This window comes from Kryptolebias marmoratus, linkage group LG2 (genome assembly GCF_001649575.2).
Source record: "Kryptolebias marmoratus isolate JLee-2015 linkage group LG2, ASM164957v2, whole genome shotgun sequence".
Lineage (NCBI taxonomy): Eukaryota > Metazoa > Chordata > Actinopteri > Cyprinodontiformes > Rivulidae > Kryptolebias > Kryptolebias marmoratus.
In genome coordinates, this window is record NC_051431.1 from 19,398,233 (window position 1) to 19,421,037 (window position 22,805).

A 22,805-nucleotide genomic window follows, 5' to 3' on the forward strand; every position below is an offset into this window, starting at 1 on the left:
GACTAGTTTTTAAGATGGTAGCAATTTGCTGATTTTAAACTCGCATGGACTAGCCATTAGCTCATCAATTCAGCCAGAGTTAAACTATTTCTCCAGCCTGATGCGGTTAAAAGAGATATCTACACCAGGTAAGATATTCATCTTTCCACAGAACCCTACTTTATAGATCTGTATTAAATCTCCCTAATATGAAACACGTCTTATTTGTTTTTTTAAGGTATCCTGAATGTTAAAGAAAAAAAAAGGCAAACAATAAAAGTTTCAACATTGAGATCTTTATTAAAGCTCAGTTTTGCGTTGTACAAATGTCGTCGTTGAAACTGCATGCAGTGGCTTGGTTTGAGGCACGTTACTAAGGATAATGACCATCGCTAAACAGAATTAAAGGGAAAAAAAGAGAGACAACTTTGCATAACTTAATCTTATTGAGATTTAAAATTAATGTCCACCGTTAGCTGTTCTTCGGAGAAATACGCAACAACAGAAAAAAAAAAATAACACACCTAAAAAAAAAGGCAGAACAGGAAAAGAAACTCAAACAGCAGTTAAGTTAGGAAAATTATTTCTTTTACCTTGGGAGTATTTTTGCTGCTAAAAGTTAAAGACGCAGCAACAGAGGGATGAGAGGCACAGAAAAATAAAAAGAACTAAACAAATGGAGGCATGAGAACCACCACATCCAAGCAAAAGGGTTCAATACACGTTTAAAAACTCAGTTAAACCTGAGCACTGTATTCACTGAGGTTTACATGTCAAGTCTGAAAATGGAGAAAAAAAAAAGATGGTGATGCGCTGACCGTTGTGAGAGGGCACAACAGATACATAAAAAGCAGCAATGCCTTTCGGAGACACAGTGAGCGTACGCAGGAGGTGGCAACAGCTCCCCTAACTGGACCTTAGATACTACAGAGCAACACGGTTCAGGGGAAAACTCCCACTGGCTGTTTGATTTCTGTCGATGCAGCACCAAGGCTTTATGAGTGAAAGAATGTGCAAATAAAATGTGCCCCTGTACAACACCAGGGCAGCCAAAACAGCTAGTGACACGATGTGGTTAGAAACTCTACTCTAAGTTTGATATTAGTACTTTTGCCTTTATATTCTTCTTTATTAAAAAAAAAAAAGCACACATATTGCAGCATGAGGAGAGCAATGTTATAAGCTCCTCTCTCTGGACACGTCGGCGTCCAGGTCAGGTTACACCCAAGAGAAAAAAAACCCATAAAATAAGGAACCCCACACAGAACAGGCACGTACAACGTTACCAGCTGGACTGGCCTCCTTCGCGGCTGCACGGAAATCACGACTCTGAAGCTGCTGCCAGATCGTCAGGAGCCCACAATGTTTTAATCACCACGGCGTATTCTACTTTTGGCAAGAAAAAGAAAATACCTGATTGGTCACACAGGCTGTCGGTTCAGACAATCTCAGTCATCGGAGGCAGAGAGAGAGAGAGAAAAATGAACAAACAGAGAGGATAGTCTCAGGCTGAAACAGGAAAACAAAAACATCTGACAAGAAAGCAAATGCTAAAGATTTTCAAACTTTCCCCTAAAGACTACTGCATTTTTTTTTTAAATGACACTATTATTTGCTTGTCTTCTTCTTTCTTTTTTTTTTACTCGTCCTATAATTCCTCTTTAGGCACAACATCACTTAAATCTCACAGCTTCTCGCCGCTCGCCTTTTAATGGGTGAAACTCACAAAAAGGAAGCAGCAATTTACATGACAGCAGGGAAATACATTGTTGTACATGAATCAAAAGTGACAACATCATATCAATAATCAACATGAACCGATCCCTATTGCCAGAAATATTAAGACCAAGTAGGAGAGTCGGGGAGGAAGGACAGAAAAAGGAGAGTCCTCTCGTAACTGCTGAGAGTGTTTGTGTACTGTGTTTGAGAGCGTGTCCTATTGATATGTCGAGTTCTATTCCCACTCGGTGGTGCCGGGCGGTTTGGAGGTCAGGTCATACATCACTCTAGAGATGCCGGGGATTTTCTTGATCTCATTTACCATCTTTAGCACCACCTAGTGAAACGGACAGAACAAATACCTCTTAATAAGACTGAAAAAAACCCCAAGAAGTGATCACTTGCAAGCCCTGAAATCACGACAGACTGAACTGGCAAGGTACTGGAGAGGTACTTCCAGAATGGTAGCAGGACATAAATATCTGACAAAAAAACAACTTAAACTCAGCCTAGGAGCCCAATGTTTTGTCATCAGGTGCTATAATTATCAGAACCTGCACGTCAAAGAATGTGGCACTACTTTTTGTCAGTGAGCGTTACGCCATATTAGTTCATAAATCATTGAAAATGTGACCTTTTCAGTTTTTGTGCATTGTGTAAGCCTTTGATGTCTGAAAGTGGTTTATAAATAAATAAATAAAATGTCTGTCCTACAGTGATGAATTACCCACTATTGTAATACTTGGGTAAATTTACACCTTCCAGAAACATAAATGATGTAGAACTATGAGTTCACTCGGTTTCAGCAGCAGTGGGACAGGTGTGTAGTGTGCAGAGAAGTATGAATACCTGTACTGACCGGTCAAAAACAGCCTGAAGAATGAATGTGGAAAACAATTCTGATCATTAAACTTGCCTTAATGAGTTTATTGTTGTATATGAGGTACATGTATGTATTTTTAAAGCAAAAACAATGCAGACTACTTTAATGTCCCACTGGGCAGAAACTTTCATTTTCCCTTTTACTTTCAATGTAAATAACAGTCTAATACACTGTATTATTAAAGCATAATTATCTATAATTACTGTAAAGCACTGATGGTCAGCATATAGCAACTAAGTAAAAATATATTATCAATATCAATAACATATTGTCTTAAATATTATATATTAGTATGCCAAGCTATTTTACCTAACGGACACACAAAAGTCTAATTACTGATGTCTAAATGAAGTGTGTGACATATAAGAGTAAATATTCCCAGAACTATGAGGGAAAAGACTACCATATTTTCCGAACTAAAAGGCGCACTTAAAAGCCTTCAATTTTCTCAAAAAACAACAGTGCGCCTTATAATCCGGAGCACCTTATATATGTAAGAAGTCGTGATGTTTTAGTACGACTTTGGTTAAACTACAAAGCTGCACCGCTTGCAGCATTAAGGCTCAGTTTTAGTTGTGCAGGGCTCCGCGAACGGCGTGCGGACCTGAGCGAGCGGTGGAGAGGTTCATACTTGACGCTTACGTCGGTGCAGTAACCTTCCGTGAGTTTTAAACCGTTTGATCATCTTTGTGATCTCACATAGAGGGATCATATAAATACTGACACAGGCAAACCAGCTCCACTAGAGCAGCGAAATCGTCCATTTTGAATGGAGAGAAAGTGAAGTTACAAAAATTGGGAGGTGCTCGATGATGCGCCTTATAGTCCGGTGCGCCTCATATATGACAAAAATTCAAAAATGGACTATTCGCTGACAGTGCGTCCTATAATGCGGAAAATACGGTAATACTTAAACTTATACAATGTGGTCTAAGTGCCATTAACTGCAGACACTGGTAGCAGAGCTCTGGTTAGTAAACATGTAAACTACTTAATTACTTAAAGTACAATCATGTATTGGTTTAGCAAGAATAACTGCTCTTGTAACCCTGTTTTCACAATATGCACGTTTAAGTAAAATAACACTATTTCTGTGAGTTTCTGGACATTAACAATGGGTGGCTTCAACATGGAAACAAAAAACAGTGAAAGGTGTAGCACCTAGCAAGATGGCAGCCACAAAGCCAGCCACTATTTCACTGTTTGCAACCCTTTAAATTGAAGTCAGAACCCTTCCACTGAATTTGGTAAAATCTTAAGAGCAGACAGGTGTTCGGTCGTGGCGTACCTCCTCTGGGATGTGGTTGCCAGGCATGGCTGGGATCCCTGTCATGAAGTCACTGGTGATGAAGGTGCGGACCACAACAGAGCGCCGACATGACGGCTGCTTTTGGAGAGGGTCGCGGTCAAAGTGAAGCGGGATGAGGATGACCGGCATTTGGCTGATCTTGCCTGAATACCCTGATGTCAAAAGAGAGCGGTGAGAGTTGCAAAGCGCTGCCAAGACACACGATTAATGTTGGAGTGCTCACGTTTCTTTATCTATAGGTGGCAGTTCAGATCTTTTAATACTTCGAATGTTTTTCCAAGTGGGGTACATGGGTAATCAATATCTTACCTGTTGTAGATAGCCCCGGACTGAAGAGTAAATCGCTAATTTGAGCGAGCCGTAGACCAAGAAGGACAGCTGTCATTTTTAATCAACTCCAGTATCAAAACTTTCAAAGTGTTTTTTCTGAACGCTGCTTTATTCACCTTTATACCACCGTCAGCTTTAGTATTTAGATATTTACAAAGAATTCTTCGATTTACAAGAGCAAACAGAGGCAGCAGCAGTTAGCTGTAGCACATCCAGTTTGCATTCTGGGAATAATATCATAATATTTCTACTAGAATAACCATGTAACTGATGGATATGTAAAGGTTTATAAAATACTGTTTGAAATAAACTATGAAGTTTTAAAGACTGGATGCGTTTAAATACAACTTTGGTCCTGGTCCCACTTGGACTAGCCGTTAGCTCATCAGTGCAGTCAGAATCAATCTCTCTTTAGGTTCAAAGAGCCATCTACAACAGGTAACACAATTACTGTTCAAAACCTTTCCAAAGAGCCCAACTCAAGAGTTAAACCGTCCCTTTCACTATGATACTCGCAAAAAACAGAATACATTAAGTTCATTAAATGAAGCATTATTACAGTAAAATTAATGATGTAGAATGATCGCTCAGAAAAATGTTGGTAGTGTCAAATTGTTTTGTTGGACATGATTTTAAAATGTGATTTAGCTCACAAAAATATTTTTGTTTACAAACACCTTAATATAGAAAAAAAAACCTACACAAAAATTAAGATTGACACAAACTATCTAAAGAAGCATGGACAGAAAAGCATGCTGTTCAAATGAACAGCTGTTGAATTGATATAACATAATACTCAGGCTAATTATAGCTCCAGTAGCCAAAGTAAAAAAATAAAGTAGGTCACACACAGGCCTCTGCAGTTTATGTTACAAATAAATTACTATAATCTAAGTGCCATGTGATTAACATTATAGTTCACAAATACAAACTGTATATAGCCTCACAACCTTTGTAAGATTTCTATAAATTCCTAAAATACACAAGGTTTTCCATGTCTGGAGCCTCTTTGGCAGACTCTTACCAGATTCCCTAAGAATAGAATGAGCTACGAAGTCCGCCTGTCTGAGCGTGCTCAGAACACCTGTGGTCAGGAAAGTTGGTGTAATGTCTGTCGGTGGTTCCTTGACATGGGACCCAAATATATACACAACTCTGCAAAGAGAGAGAAACAGGAATGAATCACTGAGGCAAGGGGATTCTTTGAGCCGGTGTTTAATTGGAATGACTGAAGTGAATTTTTAGTCACAGAAAAGTGATGCTGTTGGGGCTGTTTTCTACATTACCTGTTGATGGTGTGGCACATGCGAGGAATGAGTCGGGCCAGGAACATGAGGGACTCCCAGTGTGGGGATTCTTTACTCGTGACGCCGCACACGTAACTGTAAGACCGGCAATCACCCTGAAAAAAACCCACAAAAATCTTGTCTTCACAGGGCGGACGACGGGCAAACGGGAACAAAAGCACAAACAGGAGTAATCCCCCGGACATCTGGTTTTTACGTCAAACAGAACATCTCAATAATCCCTACTAAGTGAGTTTGCAATTTTCAGAGCAGGCAATAAAAGCTATTTTTGCGTATCCAAAGAGTTCTGTCTGGGTTTGAGGTTTGGGTCGAATTTAGACTTCTGGTGTCAAGCAGAAAGTGTAAGGACACACCTACAACAAAACACACAGCCAGTGGCTGACTGCAGTGTTTGTGCAGGAAAAGACTTTAGGGCTGCTCTGTTCTCAGGAGAACACTGTGAGTCAGTCAGTGTAACTACAGGAAAGGGGGTGACTTTTGATCTGTTTAACCATGTCCACAGAACACACCCTGCCGGGCAGAAGAGAGGTGTAAAGAAGTGAGACTTGGAGAAGCTTTGTGTGGGAGTGTCTTATGGCTGAAAACTAAATTATAGTCATTACCTAGCAGGAGACAAATACAGTCAAGATACCACTGCCTTTGGAAACAAAAGGATTCTCTGCATACAAGCAGCAGCTGACAAGTCCCCATCGACAAACTATTAAAACTTTGGAGCTTTTACCTCCGTTTCAAGACTATATGTTGTTCCATCGGCTGGTTTACCTGGACACCGACAGTTTTGATGGGCAGCAAGAAGGCATTGAGTGAATGAAGGCTGGTGATCTGCATGAGCTTCTCCTCCTCCTCATCTGATATGCATGACTTGACCCTCTGGAGCAAGGCATGAGGCTGGAAAAAAAAAAAAAAAAAGGGGGGGGAGTTTATCATTATTAAATTTTGTACTAAAAAGGTGCATGGTTAAGTTAAAACAGTGGTTTAAAACACAGTTCAGTGAATAAATGCCGCCCCAAACTTTGCAGAAAAACAAAAGTATGCTTTCAAAACCCATTTGACAGCTTGTCTTTCAAAACATATAATTAAGGGTGTGAGGAAACCTTTTATTTTCAGACTTACTGACCTTTTTGACACTTGCGGAAAAGTCTGTCACAATTTTGAGAATGTTGTTTGTTTCAGCAAAGTCCTTACAAACATAAGGCTCCTCTGCACAAATCACTCTGATGGACAAACCAGGACCTGCAGGGAAACAGCAACGATCTTTTAAAACAAGAGCAGCTTTGAGCCTGACTGAATTAGAACTATTAAAAAGAAACAAATCGACACAACAAACTGTGGTGGGAAAAACAATCTAAAGCGTTATATTGATCTAAGCCATGACTGTAGAATTTGGCATATATGAACATACTAAAGGTGTGTGTGTGTGAGTGTGTGTACTTACCAGGGAATGGATGCCGAGAGACTATCTCCTCTGGCAGGCCCAGCTCTCTGCCCAGCGCTCTCACCTCATCTTTGTGGAAATCTTTCAAGGGCTCGATGACTTTTCCCTGAAGTGCAACAAAGGAGTAGAATCAGCATTATCGTGGTGAAGAACTTAAAAGGTATTCTTAAGTAATTAATAGCTGTACAGTCAGATAACAAGTTAGCGTTTGTGAGAGTCGTTACCTCGTCTCTGAGTTTGCGGATGAGCTCGGTGTCGTTGTGGTGCGTTTTGATGACCTCTGCCTTCCCGCTGGCAACGTGGGAGGCGCTCTCAATGAGGTCAGGCCGTAAGGTTCCCTGTGCCAGGAAAACCTCTTCCGGGTTCAGATTCATCTCCCCAAGTACTTCATTCGCCACCTGGGAAAAGATACAGATCACAAAGAACGATTAAAGAAAGGTGAACTGGTAGATTTAGGCAAATGATGAAGCATCTTATGTTTAACCGTGCATAAATGATGAAAACAACAAACTCACTTTGACGAAAGTGTCTCCAATAATTTTTCTTTTCTCCTCGGGGTTGGTGGTCATATTCAATGTCTTGCTGATACGTTTCCGTGGCGTCCTGTCCTCGTCAGAGATGGGAAGGGTTGTCGTCCCGTTATAAAAGGTGTGTGCTGCATTTACAACTGAAAGGGAAAAAAAAAAAATTATTAACAGATTCATTCATATTTCACCTCATTAGGAGTTCCAAACGGCTGATAATTCTGCAGAACCAGCCGATGCTCGGGGCCATACCTTTGAGTTTAATGCCCAGCTTGGTGAGGGCCTCCTCCACACTCAGACTCTCCCTCTTCCTCATGAAGCCGTTGTCGATATGAACGGCGATCACCTGGTCCTGGTTCAGAGCTTTGTTGAGGAGGGCTGTGCAGACTGTGGAGTCGACTCCACCACTCAGCAGCACCTGAAAATATCAACACAAACAGGACCTGTAGACATCAAACTATAATGTGCTGGATGTAAAACCAGGTCTACCAGTAAATCACCTGCATGTGCTAATGTTATAATTATTTAAACTTTTCTTTGTACTGGCATGTGGTTCTCATCTGTTAGTGGACTGGAAACCACTGACACTAATAATAAGAGTAGACAGTGGTTCAGTTTCTACTTCATTTCACTAAAGCTTTACAATCAAGTTATTTCAAGTAGGAAAATACTTTTCTGTTTTCTTCTTTTTCTGATCATTACTCTAACCTAAAACAAATTTGGATGCTAAATAAAAGAAAAAAAAACTAAAAGGAAAGCATATTGCCCGCTCCCTTTCGTATCAAAGTGTTAAATGAAGATCATGCCTGATCAACACTCAAAATTTTAACACAATATCTGTGAAAATTACTGTGTTATAGCCATTTCTGTGTTTGCTGTGGCAGCCATCTTAAATCAGGTTGACTCCAAATGTTAGTCAGGTGTAGATGTGCATCCAATGGTTATTTTCTGAGAGCTTCATTAAAATCCATCTAATGGTTCAAGATGTGTTTCGCTAACAGACAGATAAATGAACACATGCAGACAGTTAAATGACTGCCTGCTTTTTCTGGTGGCAGGTAATAATTGTCATCCTTTGAGAGGCTCACTCACCAGAACTTTCGAACTGCCCACTTTGTCTCTGATCTCACTGATGCAGGCCTGCTGGCGGTTCTGAACGGTGAAGTTGCTCGTGCATCCTGCAATTTCGAACAGAAAGTTGCGCAGCATCTCCGTGCCTCGCTCTGTCAAGTCCACCTCGGGGTGAAACTGGGTGCCATACAGCTTCTTCTGCTCGTTAGCGATCCCTGGAGGGCAGGAGAAGAGATGTTATGCGGGGAAGCGGTCACTTATATGAAACTCAATTAAACAGAGCCAGCCGATCGTAGCTACATACAGACTGAGGCTTTCAAACGGAACAGCAAATTAAACTTTCATGTAAGTTTATCGTCTGCGCTCCTCACCAGCAACAATGTTTCCTGACTGGGCCACGATTTTAAAGCCATCAGCCACTTTATCCACACTGTCTCCGTGGGTCAGCAGCACCAGTTCCTCCTTCTGAAGGCCTCTGATAAGAAACACACACACAGCCGACAGAGGAAGATAGGCAGTTTGTTAACACCGTGTGAGAGGTAATGTTTACAGTCAGTGCTTGAAACAAAAGAGACATCATCTCACAACTTCACATTTAAATACTAGCCAGGGAAATGCATGTGGCTGCTGGAATAATCATAATGTGACTGAGTTAAGCTGGATTTACAATTTGAACAGCATTTGTGTTTGTTGTTAATCAGCTGAGAACAAGGAACTGAACTGGAGAACACAAACACAAGTTCTTCCTTCAAAGTTACCAATTTGGATTAACAGCAGGAGGGGTTACGTGGTCTTTAAGACAAACTTAATATGAAGGTAGATTTATTTCCTCTTCATTTACAAATATAAAACAAGGGATTGTTCCTGCCTGACCTACATTCTAGGTTGTGACCTAAATTAATAAAACGTCTTAAGAGCTAATAACGGGACCTCAACAGATACACAGAAAACTACACAGAAATGTCTACATTTGTTAGGGATGTAAACACAAACATGCACAACAAGCCAAATAAATAGTGAGACAGTGTACAGGTTCAACTGAAATACAAGTAAAATATTTAATCAGAATCTGTGTTACGTCCACTTCTAACATGCATAAAGTGTGAAACGGACCAAAGCCACTAAAAGATAAAAACATGTCAAAGAACAGTACCTGAAAAGGGAGCATGTGTTGTCCAGTGCAATACTGAACACTCCATCCTCCCTTACACTCTTTTTGTGCACTGTGCCGCCAAAAACCTTATTCATCATCTGTAACATAAACACACACCAGAGTTAATACTTAGCACAAGCATTTAGGGTAAAAAAAAGCGATAGTACATTTGCTGCAAGCTAAAAAAAGTGTGCCAGGAAGGCTGAAAAGAGTTTATTTTCAGTTAACTGTAAAAATGACTCAAGAAATATTCTTCCTTTGCTTAAGATACAGGAAATCACCAACTATCACTGTTCATCACTGCAAAATAAGCCTGAAATACCTGCATCCCATAGCAAATCCCAAGAACTGGTTTTCCTATGGTGAATATAGCCGGGTCGAACCAGGGAGCATCTTCGGCGTACACAGAAGCTGGACCTCCTGAAATAATGATTGCTCTAAGAAGTGGAATAGAGAGAAACAATCAAATACACAGCAGTATCAAAGCGTCCTTACAATTCCACCTTTACAGAATATGATAAAAAAGAAAGAAAAATGATCCTGACGGTCAGAGAATCAGAGCGTATTTCTTCCTTCTCACCTGTAACCCTGTTCTCTGAGAGCAAAGGCCGGGGTCTCCAGGGGAAGGATCTCGGAGCGTACACACAGCTCCCGCACCCGCCTGTCAATCACCTTCCCGTACTGCGCCCCTGCATCCAGGATCGCCACTGCCCCCTCGCATGACCCATTCTGCTCTGAGCTGCTGATCTCCAGCTATGGACACACACACATCACCGTCATCCTTTTAGTTTTAAACAAAGAAAAGCATTAAAGGAACTCAAATACAGGCTTAAAATGTTCAAACGTCAACAGTTTGGGTGCTGAAGGTTTGCCGTGCCTCTGACCTGTCCCTGGCGGACATGAGCGAATACGACGTAACACGATTACAGACATGTGAGCGGCAATACAGACAGGCACTCTTGTCAAGCATGCTGAAACTATTCACCAAAAATCACATGAAACCTCAAGTCAGTCACCACTTATTAGCATGGACTGATCACTAAAATGGGCTTCCTGGGCCAGAGGCACAGGGGCCGAAAAAGGGCAGTGGTGCTCGTCATTTTAGTCCAGATGTATAGATTTAACAAGAAATGCAAGAATAGTGAAAAAACACAGATTTTAAAACACAATCAACAGATGTAAAGTGAGTTTAAGAAATATGGGGATCAAAAAACTGAGATACAGCCACAAGGTAAAAACTGTTTCACAATTTCACGGACAAACTTTCAATTAGTCCTTATAATGAGAGTTCACAAAGACGTGGTTTATCCTCTCTGTCTCGTGACACAAGATGGTCATAAAGAGATGCACAGCAAGCCGAATGGGACAAATAAATCAATGTGAAGCAGATGACTGTATCCAGAAAATGTCTAAATGAAACCCAGATTGACCAGGAAGAAGACTACTTTTATTAATTTAATGATCAAGAGGCCTATGTGCAAACCTGAGGTCGTCAACAGATGACACTATTTTTTTAAAGATATATTTGTATACTAATGTGAGAACCAAGCCTGAGTTTAAAGATAGCACAACATAAAAAGAAACAGCCCACGTGGTTAATAAAAACAATAATAGCACCTAATGTTTCAAAGTACTTTTTAAATTTTATTTCTAGCTTGCAAACACAAAGCAGCCAAATTTGTGAGCTGTAAAACTATAGTCACAAACGAGGTTTGTTTTTGAGCAAACTTTATCAGATTATCTGGTAACGCAGTAGTACTACCTCAATTTGATAAGGTGTTGTGCCGAAAAAGGCACCCCCTCCCGTGAAAAGCGCCTTTTGTCTTGAGGAAGGCATATTAGAGCAATTTTATTTAAAAAAAACTAAACTAAAGATAAACTCAAAAGTGAAGGACATACTTGTGTTTTTCCCACCACGCTTCAGAACAATTATTAACAGTTATTACACATAGAAACCTATATGTAGCTTTTAAACAAAGTTGTTTTTTTACAGGATTATATGCAGCCCTTCCTGGAAAAGTACTGACCCTAATCACCCATTACTCAAAACATGTAGTTATTTGAGTATTATAATTAGGAAATCATTGTTAGACCGAGTAATGGAACTCTTTCCTAGTTAAAAAAGGGCACGTTTTCTGGCAGACTAGCTTGTCATTAAACCACACTTAAACAGTGTCACAACCGCATAATTTTAGATAACTGTGTCCTTTAAGAGTACTGAAAACCAAAGGTCATTTGGTCACTTTGGATTTTTACTCAGTGAGTGAAAATAAACGCTTTGAAATGCGTTTTTCCCTCAGTACAGAGGTACTTGTCACGCCAGGGGTGCGTTTTTCGGCACAACACCTCCTGCCTGGTAAACAGCAAGTTTCGCTCCTACTAGCTTAGTGACGGCGCTAGCGAACTGACAGTTAACCTTATTTTAACTTAAAGTGAATGACAGCTGCCTTACAAAGTGCACCAGTTCACCGCAGGGTGACTTTTTTACTACCGAAAAGGTCTCGGCCAAAAAGATTTTCTCCTAACCGTGCTGTCACTATAAACTGTGCCCAGCCACAGCTCGCTAAAACTGCTCATAACCGTAGTAGCGAGCGTTAGCATGCTAGCGGCTAACGTAGCCGAGCTAAGCTAAAACCCATGCGGCGCTGGAGGAGTATCGGAGGCGAGATGTGGTGGGGGGACCCTCAATATCATAAACGCAAACACGTATAGTGAAAAACATACGTGTGTGAAACAGGCTGCATGTCCCAGCTACATCACGTGTAGCTGATAGGCAGCTGAAGGCAACATGTTAAATGTATCGGTAACGCTGCAACAGGCAGGACGCTGAACGCGTTCACTCCCCGGTTACTGGTGGTGATATTACAGGCTCCTTAACTTTCCACCCCGAGGTGCACGGAGGCCGTGCGTGAACCACGGGTGCTAGTTCCACCGAGGCTCCGCTCTCCTCTCCTCCCCACTGACCTTGCTGTCTCCGTTGCACAGAGCCATGGAGGACTGTCCGTGTTGAGTAGAGAAGCTGTCCCAGGTCTCAGACAGAGACGGTGTAGCTCTCCCGCTCCAGCACGCCGACTACTGTTGGGAAAGCAGACTGAGTTGTAGGTCTAAAGATGCCGCTGTCTCCCCTCCTCCGGCGCCGGCAGGGAGGGAGGGAGTTGTCACAAACAGCGTGGAAGAAGAGAATAATAATAATTATTATATATATAAATGTCAATGTTTCATGCGTGGAGATAAAACATTTACACAGAAATGTATTTTAGTTGTGTTTCCCTTCTTGTCAAAACATAAGAAAAACACGTTCTGTCCGATATCGCGAGATTTCACGCTCAAAGTATGTGTTGGTAAGGACCCTCAGCTACCACCACATCAAGTTTTAGCTTAATATCTGTAAAAATGGACCGAGTTATAACCATTTTTGTGTCGGCCGTCTTAAAGTGGATTTAGTCCAAAAGCTGATCAGTTGTAGATGTAAATCTGAAGGTTTCATAAAAATTCATCCGATGGTTAATGAGCTATTTTGGTAACAGACACACACCATTGTCCGACTTCGCCTTTTGGCAGCAGACAGCCAAGACAAATTATTGTTTTTGTCTCGGGTGGTGGGGGCAGATGGAGGTCACTGATAATAGTGGCATCCCAAAACAAGAACTTCAGGACCTTCATTGTACCGCTGTTATATATAAGTTATTATAATAACACTTCAGTATGGGAGTTAAAGTTGGGGCTATGGTAGATAAAAATGAGGCAAATATGTGTTGGAGAGCTTCATAAAGAAGAATATATGTGATTTTCTGGAGCCTAAATGGAAATTAGCAACTTAATTATTTAATTAGCTTTAATTTTTTGTTATTTTACTGGTGCGACTTGGACTAATACAAGAAAAAACATTATGTGAACATGTTAGTCTGAAGTCTTCAATAATAGTATTTGTATACTTTTTGCTCCCAGTATTACATAACCTGGATATTTTTACATCTCAGAATGTGTCAGACAGAAGCATGTCAGAGGCGGCCTCTTTATTTATAACATCTAATGTCACAAGTATTTACTGCTTTTGAGGGTGTGAATTACAACAAGCTTAGGTTCCCTGTTACTGTAGTAGTAAGCTATAGGATTTTATTTTTCAGATATATTTACTGTATTTAAATAGAAAGATTTTGACTTTCAACCTGGCATTTCTTTTCTATTAAAGAGTAATGTCACAGCAAGAAAACCAAACTGTATAGCATCTTGTTTGTGGAATATTTTTTAGATTTTTGTTTTAGATTTTTTAGATTTTTTAGATTTTAGATTAGGATTTTATTTTTCAGATATATTTACTGTATTTAAATAGAAAGATTTTGACTTTCAACCTGGCATTTCTTTTCTATTAAAGAGTAATGTCACAGCAAGAAAACCAAAAAACATCATTATAACCAAAGAAACATTACTACTGAATCAGTTACAGCAGTGATGGAATAAACACAACCACATGTGGTTTGACTGGCTCACTTGGAGTTGAAAATCCTAAAAAAAATGAATAGTAAAGTACAGTACAGTACAGTACAGTACAGTACAGTATAGTATAGTATAGTATAGTATAGTATAGTATAGTATAGTATAGTATGGGTTTCTATACTACATGAACAATTTTTAAACATCACATAATGATTTTGTCACAAAGTGGTGGTTACATTACTTGCCTGGAAATACTAAAAATTGGTTAATTGTGTTTTTAATAATGAGGCCACAAACAAAATAATTGGTTGGTGGGGCAATGTGAGACGTATTTTCCAGAATTAAAGAAAACAAAGACGTAACAGGGTGGATGACTATCCTGACACACAAACAGTTTTCCAAAGTTATAATTTAGGCTCAGATTTACATAAAACAAACAAATAAGTAAAACCTTTCAACATGAATTGATGAAAGTGTAAATTTTCAAGGATTTGAGTGTTGTAACAAACCCATGTCTTGATGTGCATTACTTTGCTTTACGTGCATCTGTGTGCTGTCACATGTTTTCTGTTGGGTTAACCAGCTTCACATGGGCTCACAGCCACCACACAGCAGAGCACGCTGTTATCCATTAATGCTCAATTAAATGTGGGGTCACGGATACATTATAACCCCAAACAAAGGGACCTTTTGATCACGAAAATGGCCAATTGAATTTCTGTTCAAAATACTGGCAGAGTTCAAATAGAATGTGGATGGATTGCTTTAAATACAGCTACTTTTTGTGATGCTTTCTATAGTACTTTTCATTGGATTCTAAATATGCCGTTGTGGAATGAAGTGGATTATATTTGGGATAACATGCAAACTACTCATGAATTATTAATTAATTGTGTTCAGAACAAAAATCACTCTGAAGTATTCTTCAAGTAATGCCTGATCTGGACTAAAAAAAGTGTCTTTCTAACAGTCGTTTATTTTATTTTGTTTCATTTTGTTTTACTATAGATTTTAGTTAATTAATTTAATTTGTAAGTTTAGTTTAGACTTCATGTTATTTCGTAAAACTGGAAAAAAAACTAATTTCACTTTTGTAGAATGCACTTGTGCTTTCAATAAATTAAATAAATAAACAAATAAAAATATGTTTTTTTATGACTTAAGTAACTCTAGACGTCTGTCCCTGTAATTATGTTTTTTGTTGTTGTTTGTTTTTGCCGTTTCATCTGTTAAATTTGGAACTTGTTTTACATGTTGGTCCTTCCGTAAATGAACATGAATTAATTCATTTCGTGTTTTGTTTTTTATTTTCATTTTTTTTTTATCAACGTAAAGGAAGCGGAACATTAAGCAGCGGCGTTTTGACACGTCAGCTGAACGCACCGGACGCATTTACCTGATGCACACCATGAACTTCCTGGCTTTCCTTTGTTGATGTCTGTCTATGTTCACAGTTTTAAGTTAAACGGTAATTCATTCCTCGTCTTTCTCTCTCTGTTCAGACGCTGCCGACTTTTAGCTCAACAAATGTAATAAATGAGCCGGTAATTGACTCAGTAGTTCAGCCGTCTGTGTCCGGTTCTTTGATTTAGCATGCTGTTATCACCAGGTAATGCATGAATTAATCACTTTTCTTTTGTTTTCCGCCCAAGTCTCTTGCATGTCCTCATTTAGAATCACGTTTAACTGTTCCGTTTGTGTATTAAGTCCCTTACGTTTTTATTTTTCGTGTTACTAAATGTTTATTTGATGTCAGCTACCAACCTTTGCATTCAGTTCATTTTCTCATTTACATATTTGCTGATAACGAAACCTGCTGTTAGAGACCCGCAACAAATTGTTCGTTGTTCGCTTGAATCACCAGGTTCACAGTTTTAGAAGTAGAAAATAAAGAAAGTACTCTGTTCATTATTCAGGTATGACATATTCAGAAAGACAAAAGTAAAGTCAATCATTACACAGGACCAAGAAGTCCTCCAAACTGCACTTTTATTTGGATCCATTCAGCTTTCTTTTTCACATTCTGCAGACCTGTTGAGGGCTCAGCGGATTTGATGCCCTCAGCTCCACCATGGATCTCTCCGATTTGACCACGCGCAAAAACGGGCGGCAGAGGAAACCGGCAGGTGCCACCCTCCCACCTGGACACATGAGGGACGGGGACCGGGAAGGAGCAACCTCCTCCGAGCCGGAGATGGGAGATGAAGACACAGATGGTCTGATCAGGAATTCAGACTCTGAGGACAGGAGGCGGCCCAGAGTCCGGCCTGGGATTCACGGCGAGCTGGGGAACGTGTTGCTCCTGTTGTTCCTCTATGTGCTTCAGGGGATTCCTCTTGGACTGGCTGGCAGCATCCCTCTGATTTTACAGAGTAAGAGCGTCAGCTACAAAGACCAAGCTTTCTTCAGCTTCGTCTTCTGGCCGTTCAGTTTGAAGCTTCTCTGGGCGCCGCTGGTTGATGCTCTGTACTTCAGCAGGTTTGGTAGAAGGTACAAAACAAACTCGTGTTCCAACCAAGCTGCTATTTTGTTTTTTCCCTGCCCATTTTTCATTACTTTTTTCCCCCCTTTTAACTCCTATGTTTAATTGTTTCTGCAGAAAGTCATGGATGGTGCCAACGCAGTACCTGCTGGGCCTCTTTATGCTCTACCTTTCTGGAACCGTCAATTCACTCCTGCAGAACGACAAAGGTCCAGATGTGGTGATTCTCACTGCTGTCTTCTTCATGCTTGCCTTTCTGGCAGCCACACAGGTAATTTAATAATAAGCCCAAATTTAGAAGCACATATTAAAAAAGACAAATGCACTTGTTTCATTTGTGTTACTATTTTTGTGTGTAAGGATATAGCTGTGGATGGCTGGGCCCTGACCATGTTATCCAGAGAGAATGTGGGCTACGCATCTACATGCAACTCTGTAGGTCAGACTGCTGGCTACTTCATGGGAAATGTGCTCTTTCTGGCTCTGGAATCAGCTGAATTTTGCAACAAATACCTCAGAATAGAGCCCAAAGACACAGGAATTGTCACTTTGCCTGGTATGTTTTGCCGATTACCTTTTAGATTAATCAGACTCTTTCTGTCATCACTGGCTGCAGCTGAATAATGTGCTTTTTTTTTCCTTTGCTCTTCCGCTGCAGATTTCTTATTTTTTTGGGGAATAGTCTTCCTAGTTTCCACCACTCTGGTAGCCATACTTAAAAGGGAAAACGGACATGGCAGAGGTCGGAGGAATGTCCCAGAAGAGACACAGGGTGTCATGGAAACCTACAAACTGTTGTTCTCTATTGTCAAAATGCCCACAGTCTTTACCTTCTGTGCCCTGCTGCTCACTGCTAAAGTACGTAACTGATCGATGTCTGGGTAATATTGGTTTTCGTGAAAGTCTTTAGCGCAAACAAACTTAATTTGCGCCATGTTTGTGTGTTTTAGATCGGTTTCTCTGCAGCAGATGCGGTTACAGGTCTGAAGCTGGTGGAGGCCGGAGTTCCTAAAGAACAGCTGGCGCTGCTGGCAGTACCCATGGTGCCTCTGCAAATCCTCCTACCCGTGGTCATCAGCAAATACACAGCAGGGCCTCGACCTCTGGATGTCTTCTACAAAGCATTCCCTTTCAGGTCGGTACCCAGACGCACAGATTCGCCGGCGCCGTGTTTCCACCGAGTGGGGCAAAGATGACGGAGTCTTGTTCTGTGCTGCAGGTTGCTCATAGGGCTCGAGTACGCTCTGCTGGTGTGGTGGACCCCCAGTGTGAAACAAGATGGAGGATTCCCAGTTTACTACTATGCCATAGTGCTGCTCAGCTATGCATTGCATCAGGTTTGTTGTTTTTTCTGCTCGACTTTGGACCAGACCATCAGGTTTCAGTGTGGGGTTCACAGCAACACAAAGTCCGAACTGCATTTGAAAAAGGATTCTTAACTCCCTGTGTAGTGGATACCTTAGCTTTAGCTATCTGGACTTTTTCAAAGCACCTAAACCAGTGGTGTCCAATCCTGGTCCTGGAGTGCCACCATCCTGCATGTTTTAGATGTTTCCCTGCTCTTCAGGAGGTCTTCAAGCTCTGCAGAAGCCTGTTAATCACTTATTCATTCAAATCAGGTGTGTTGGAGCAGAGAAATGCAGGATAGTGGCCCTCCAAGACCAGGATTGGACACCACTGACCTAAATGTCTGTTAGAGTTTCATTTAGGGAGAATTATGCTTCCTGATTAATGCTACAGAGAGGTGAGAAGGTACACAGGGATCAATCAGCATTAGGAGGGCTTTTAGTCTTCTTCTGCCAACTTTAGTCAAACAAAGCCTTAAAGCACACGTGTCAAACTCAAGGCCCGCGGGCCAGATCCGGCCCTCTGTAACATTTCATCCGGCCCCCAAGATAACGTTTAGATTTCATTAGGTCCGACCCTCCAGTCTGGGACAGATCGAGTCTCTGATTCTTACTTTAAAAAACTAAGCCTAATTCGTGAAGTTTTATCTTGGCAGTGAATTAGAAGCCAACAATATATAGTTTTAATTTCTGTATGATCAGGTTTTTGTTGATGGCTTTTAAAAAAAAATCTGTTTTAATGTTAAAAAATTCATTTAAAAGCTGAGTGAGGCGTGAGAAATGACTGCTAATGATGTGCTTTTTGAAGTTTGATCTATTTGTCTGTGTTCATTAAAGTATGTTTGCTCTAAACTCTGTATAATCTGTAACTGGGAAAAGGTAACTGATATTTCTATATGGATGATTTGACATAACACATCTAAAACCAAGGTTAATTTATGTAATTTTAATGAATATTGATCGTGATTGGCCCTTGGCTAGGACCACATTTTTAATTTTGGCCCCCTTGCGTCACTGGGTTTGACACCCCTGCCTTAAAGAGACCGACTGAAACTGGAACATTTCAGACAGAAATGTGTCTGTGTTGTGAAAATTTGTGTTTTTATACAATTAAAGATCTTTTTCCAAAGTTACAGTTGAGCTTAGCGTGGGCTGCTGACGGTAAAAAGAACAAAGAAGAAGTTGGATTGTAGAGTTCTTTGAAAGTCTCGTCAAGTCACCCTCCTGCTTTTTTTCTCCAGGTGGCGCTGTACAGCATGTACGTGGCCTGCATGGCCTTCCACGCCAAAGTGAGCGACCCCCTGATAGGCGGGACCTACATGACCCTGCTGAACACGGTCACCAACCTCGGAGGGAACTGGCCGGCCACCATGGCCCTGTGGATGGTCGATCCGCTGACCTCCAAGGAATGCCAGGGGGCCGCTGGCCAGAGCTGCGGCTCCGCGGTGGAGGCAGGGGTGAGCGGGGAAAAAAAGAGGGTGGAGCAGGACAGTGTGCACGTTTGTATCTTCAAAAGTTCAAACCTTTTTTGTTTGTTTGTTTTGCTTCTTCCGTCCCCAGCTGTGTGTGAAGGAGGGAGGCGTTTGTGTCACGACGCTGGACGGTTACTACGTGGAGTCTGTGGTCTGCGTTGTGATCGGTTTGGTCTGGTGGGTGTGGCTGGGGAAGAAGATGAAGCGGCTGCAGGAGCAGAGCCCTGCTGCGTGGAGGTGTCGAGTCAACCAGTGATCCTGCCACCAGCACCGCGGTCCAAACGACAGAATCTGGACAGTGAGCTGCCCCCTTCATATTCTGCTTCTCAGCAGCGACAGGAAACGCTGGACTCGCTGTAACTCCATTTCGATCTGTCTGCTCACTGTTTTCACCGCTGCACTCAGAAAAACATTTACCCCGGCACACGCTGAAGTACATACAAATGAAGAAGCGTTTCTGTCTTCTCTGGAAGGAAACATGCCTCTTGTTACGACTCTTAAACTGTCCCGCTACACTGAAACAAATAGTTAGTTTAACTTAAAACAACAAAGTTAACTTAAAGAGCTTTTAATACTGTGGCACTTCAGGATTCTTTTTTTTTCTTCTTCATTGTCACCATTTACCTTCCATGACAGGAGTAATTATGGAAACAAACGGTCAGAATATCCAGATCCAGTCAAACTGAGTGAAGGTTTTTCTTTAACGGTACCCGTGGGACCGTGGGCCTGTACTACGACGCAGGATCAGTGTTTCAGCGAGTTCAGTTCAGCTTCAACTTTGCGTCCGCCGTAGGGAATTTATTCTGGAAACCTAACCTGTTTAGGTCACGAGAAGCGAAAAACAACACGCGTAAAACTACTGACATCAAAATGACTCGGCTCTTTAGAGCTTGAATGGCAGAAATCGACTTCTGTTATTTCCAATAAGCCCCCTGACTGAATTGTTATTTTTATTCAATGCAAAAATATTTCGTAAAAACGCTTTTGTTGCACCTTTGTCATATGGCTAAATGCCTCAAGAAAAGGCAGATGTAGCATCCTAATGAAATATACATTTGTAAATATCTAGATCTACTGTCGGTGAACCGGTGATAATAATAAGCTTATTATTTCAATATTTAAATAGTCTGCTTAATGTATCAACGTCTAACATTCCCAGTTTGACTGGAGCAGCTGCCTTGTGTTCAATATTCAACTTGAATATCATTTTGAAGAGTTATTTTTGTTTCGTTAGATACATATGGGTCGAGATTTCTGATTGTAATTGGCGCCGGTGTCAGCGGTTTTTGCTTTAAATGCTGAGTTTATTACATAGTGGCGTTTACCATTCAGGGAGATCCTGTCTGATTTGGAAAAACCAAAAGCTCTCCTGTCCAGGTGGAACCTGCTTCATAGTACAGTCCCCCTGATCCGGTTCAGTTCTTCAGAGGTCGGCACGTGCTTGACTAAGACCGTAGATGTGTTCCTCCTTTTCCAGTCAGCTAACTCGTGCCTTGATTGGCGCCTGGGAGTCCTAAAAAACGGAGCGCGTCGCAGCGGCGGTCGGACGAAGACGCACCGACGAACGCTCGTCGTGAAGCTGCAGACCGACGGGCTTCACCAAAACTCCTTAAAGAAGAATATAACGTGCACTTTGTGACGTAGAGCTGTGTCATATGAATGGAGACTCCTGAAGCTTTTTAGCAAAGCAGCCATTTTGAAACGATGACTACCTTACATCCAAGGTTTCTCTGTGTGCGACCAGTTAGTTTGTTGAAGGCATTATTAGTCAGTTATATTCAAGAAGACTCTTATTTTGCATATATGCTTTGATTCACACTCTCCGGTCTGCTGCGTATACAGAATAACTTGCAGCAGGACGTTAAAACGGCAAACAGTAACTGTCTGTGTACGCTCTCTAAGACTGTAGTGTCGATCAAGGACCATTTTGCTCATCAGATCCTAAAGGGTTAGTTCAAAATTTCCAGAGTGGGGTTCTGTGGGGAAGCTAGTCTGAGTCGAGTCAAGGCTGGTCCAGTCTCAACTCATTTATAGATGTTCATCCATCCATCCATTATCTACTGATGGTTGGGTCGTGGGGGGTCATGTCCCCCGATATTCCTGTTGGAAGTGCCCCAAGCTGCAAAGGAAGTGTTACAGCCAGCCGCTGCTGGTTTACAAAGTAATGTTCAGATGAACACCTTTAAAATGATTTGAGACTGGAGTTCTACTTTAGTCTTGGCTCTGTTCAGACTAGCCATTAGCTCGTCAGTGCAGTCAGAATTTTTTTTTTTTGTTGTTATTCACAACAAGGCTACCTATTGATCGCTCCTAACTTTTCCTCAGAACCCCACTTCAGGTGATCTGAATTATAGCTCCAACATCAACCATGAAGGAGGAAATGCAGCCGTTGGCTTTTAAGACTCCTAGACGAGGTTTATTCTGGACTTATTGGTTTTTTTTGTTGGTTTATAAATATATATATATATATATATATATATATATTGTATATATGAAAGGTGGATTTAGAGGTTTAGTACCTCTGTTGCCTGTAATAAATACAGTGAATTTATTGAAGACAAACGTCAGATTTTAACAGCGAATCCTTCTGTTTTACCTCACACACAAGTAAATGTTACAGTTTTTTGTTCAAACTCCAACTACGACAGCTGTACGAGTGCACAATCATTGTTTGGGAAAGGTTCGATTCTTATTCTGACTGATCTAACAGTTTTTTAAAACTTCTGTTGTTAAAAGAAAAAAAATTTATTTCACTTTCCGGCCACTTATTCTTCTGAAACCCGATGATTCCTCACACCGGACGTTAAGCGCAGCTCATCTCGACGGGACCTATCATGTTTGTGGCAGCATGCTGACCGCACAGCTTCATCCTAAGAGCCTCTTTCTTTTCTTTTTGTTCTCTTTACAATTGTTGCACTGTTTTTATCTGAATTACTTTGACAAACATATCGGTAGTTAGACTGGTGGTGGCAAACTTCTTTGAGAATTACTTGTTTTCTTCAGCTGTTCACTTTTTAATGTTTTTTTTTTTTTTTTGATTTGCACACAATTTGTTTAAACGACTTGAATATTACGGTCATCGTAAAGAAAAGGGTACAGTGATTATTCTGGAAAATCAAAGAGAAAGAAGAATAAATCTTTTTGTAATTAAAGACGTACGCATTTATGAAGTCTCCGCATTTTCCTGAAATGTTAAGAAAAAAAAAGTTGCTCATAAAACTAAAGACATCACAATATTTCTTTCAAACGTTTTTATTTAGAATTTCCTTTGCTTTGTATGAGTTTGAAAATTTGGTTCATAAACAAGTTGATGCTGACGCTGCTTCGAGTCTTTGGAGCATTACCCCCCCCCCCCCCC

General features: G+C 40.9%; 2 protein-coding genes across 6 annotated transcripts; one reads left to right on the forward strand and one right to left on the reverse strand.

Annotated features, from left to right (window-relative positions):
* Window positions 1–259: 259 nt before the first annotated feature.
* On the reverse strand, window positions 260–12,846 carry gmps (guanine monophosphate synthase). Its single transcript, XM_017420137.3, has 16 exons — window positions 12,675–12,846; window positions 10,291–10,463; window positions 10,033–10,147; window positions 9,711–9,808; window positions 8,929–9,032; window positions 8,579–8,772; window positions 7,739–7,904; window positions 7,478–7,629; window positions 7,187–7,360; window positions 6,963–7,068; window positions 6,645–6,760; window positions 6,290–6,415; window positions 5,507–5,622; window positions 5,245–5,375; window positions 3,870–4,042; window positions 260–2,035 (listed from the first exon to the last, which is right to left on the reverse strand). The coding sequence occupies exons 1-16, from the start codon at window positions 12,699–12,701 to the stop codon at window positions 1,934–1,936; spliced, it is 2,073 nt and encodes a 690-aa protein (XP_017275626.1). The 5' UTR covers window positions 12,702–12,846; the 3' UTR covers window positions 260–1,933.
* Window positions 12,847–15,346: 2,500 nt separating this feature from the next.
* On the forward strand, window positions 15,347–22,764 carry slc33a1 (solute carrier family 33 member 1). Of its 5 annotated transcripts, none has more exons than XM_025006800.2 (10): window positions 15,347–15,756; window positions 16,012–16,063; window positions 16,177–16,637; window positions 16,747–16,900; window positions 16,990–17,185; window positions 17,288–17,487; window positions 17,580–17,764; window positions 17,849–17,966; window positions 19,217–19,432; window positions 19,536–19,703. In XM_025006800.2, the coding sequence occupies exons 3-10, from the start codon at window positions 16,219–16,221 to the stop codon at window positions 19,701–19,703; spliced, it is 1,656 nt and encodes a 551-aa protein (XP_024862568.1). In that variant the 5' UTR covers window positions 15,347–15,756; window positions 16,012–16,063; window positions 16,177–16,218. The 5 variants fall into 5 exon arrangements, with proteins under 5 accessions (XP_024862568.1, XP_017275471.1, XP_017275472.1 ...); XM_017419984.3 differs by having other exon boundaries at window positions 15,541–15,615; XM_017419982.3 differs by lacking the exon at window positions 16,012–16,063 and having other exon boundaries at window positions 15,349–15,756.
* The last annotated feature ends 41 nt before the right edge of the window (window positions 22,765–22,805 follow it).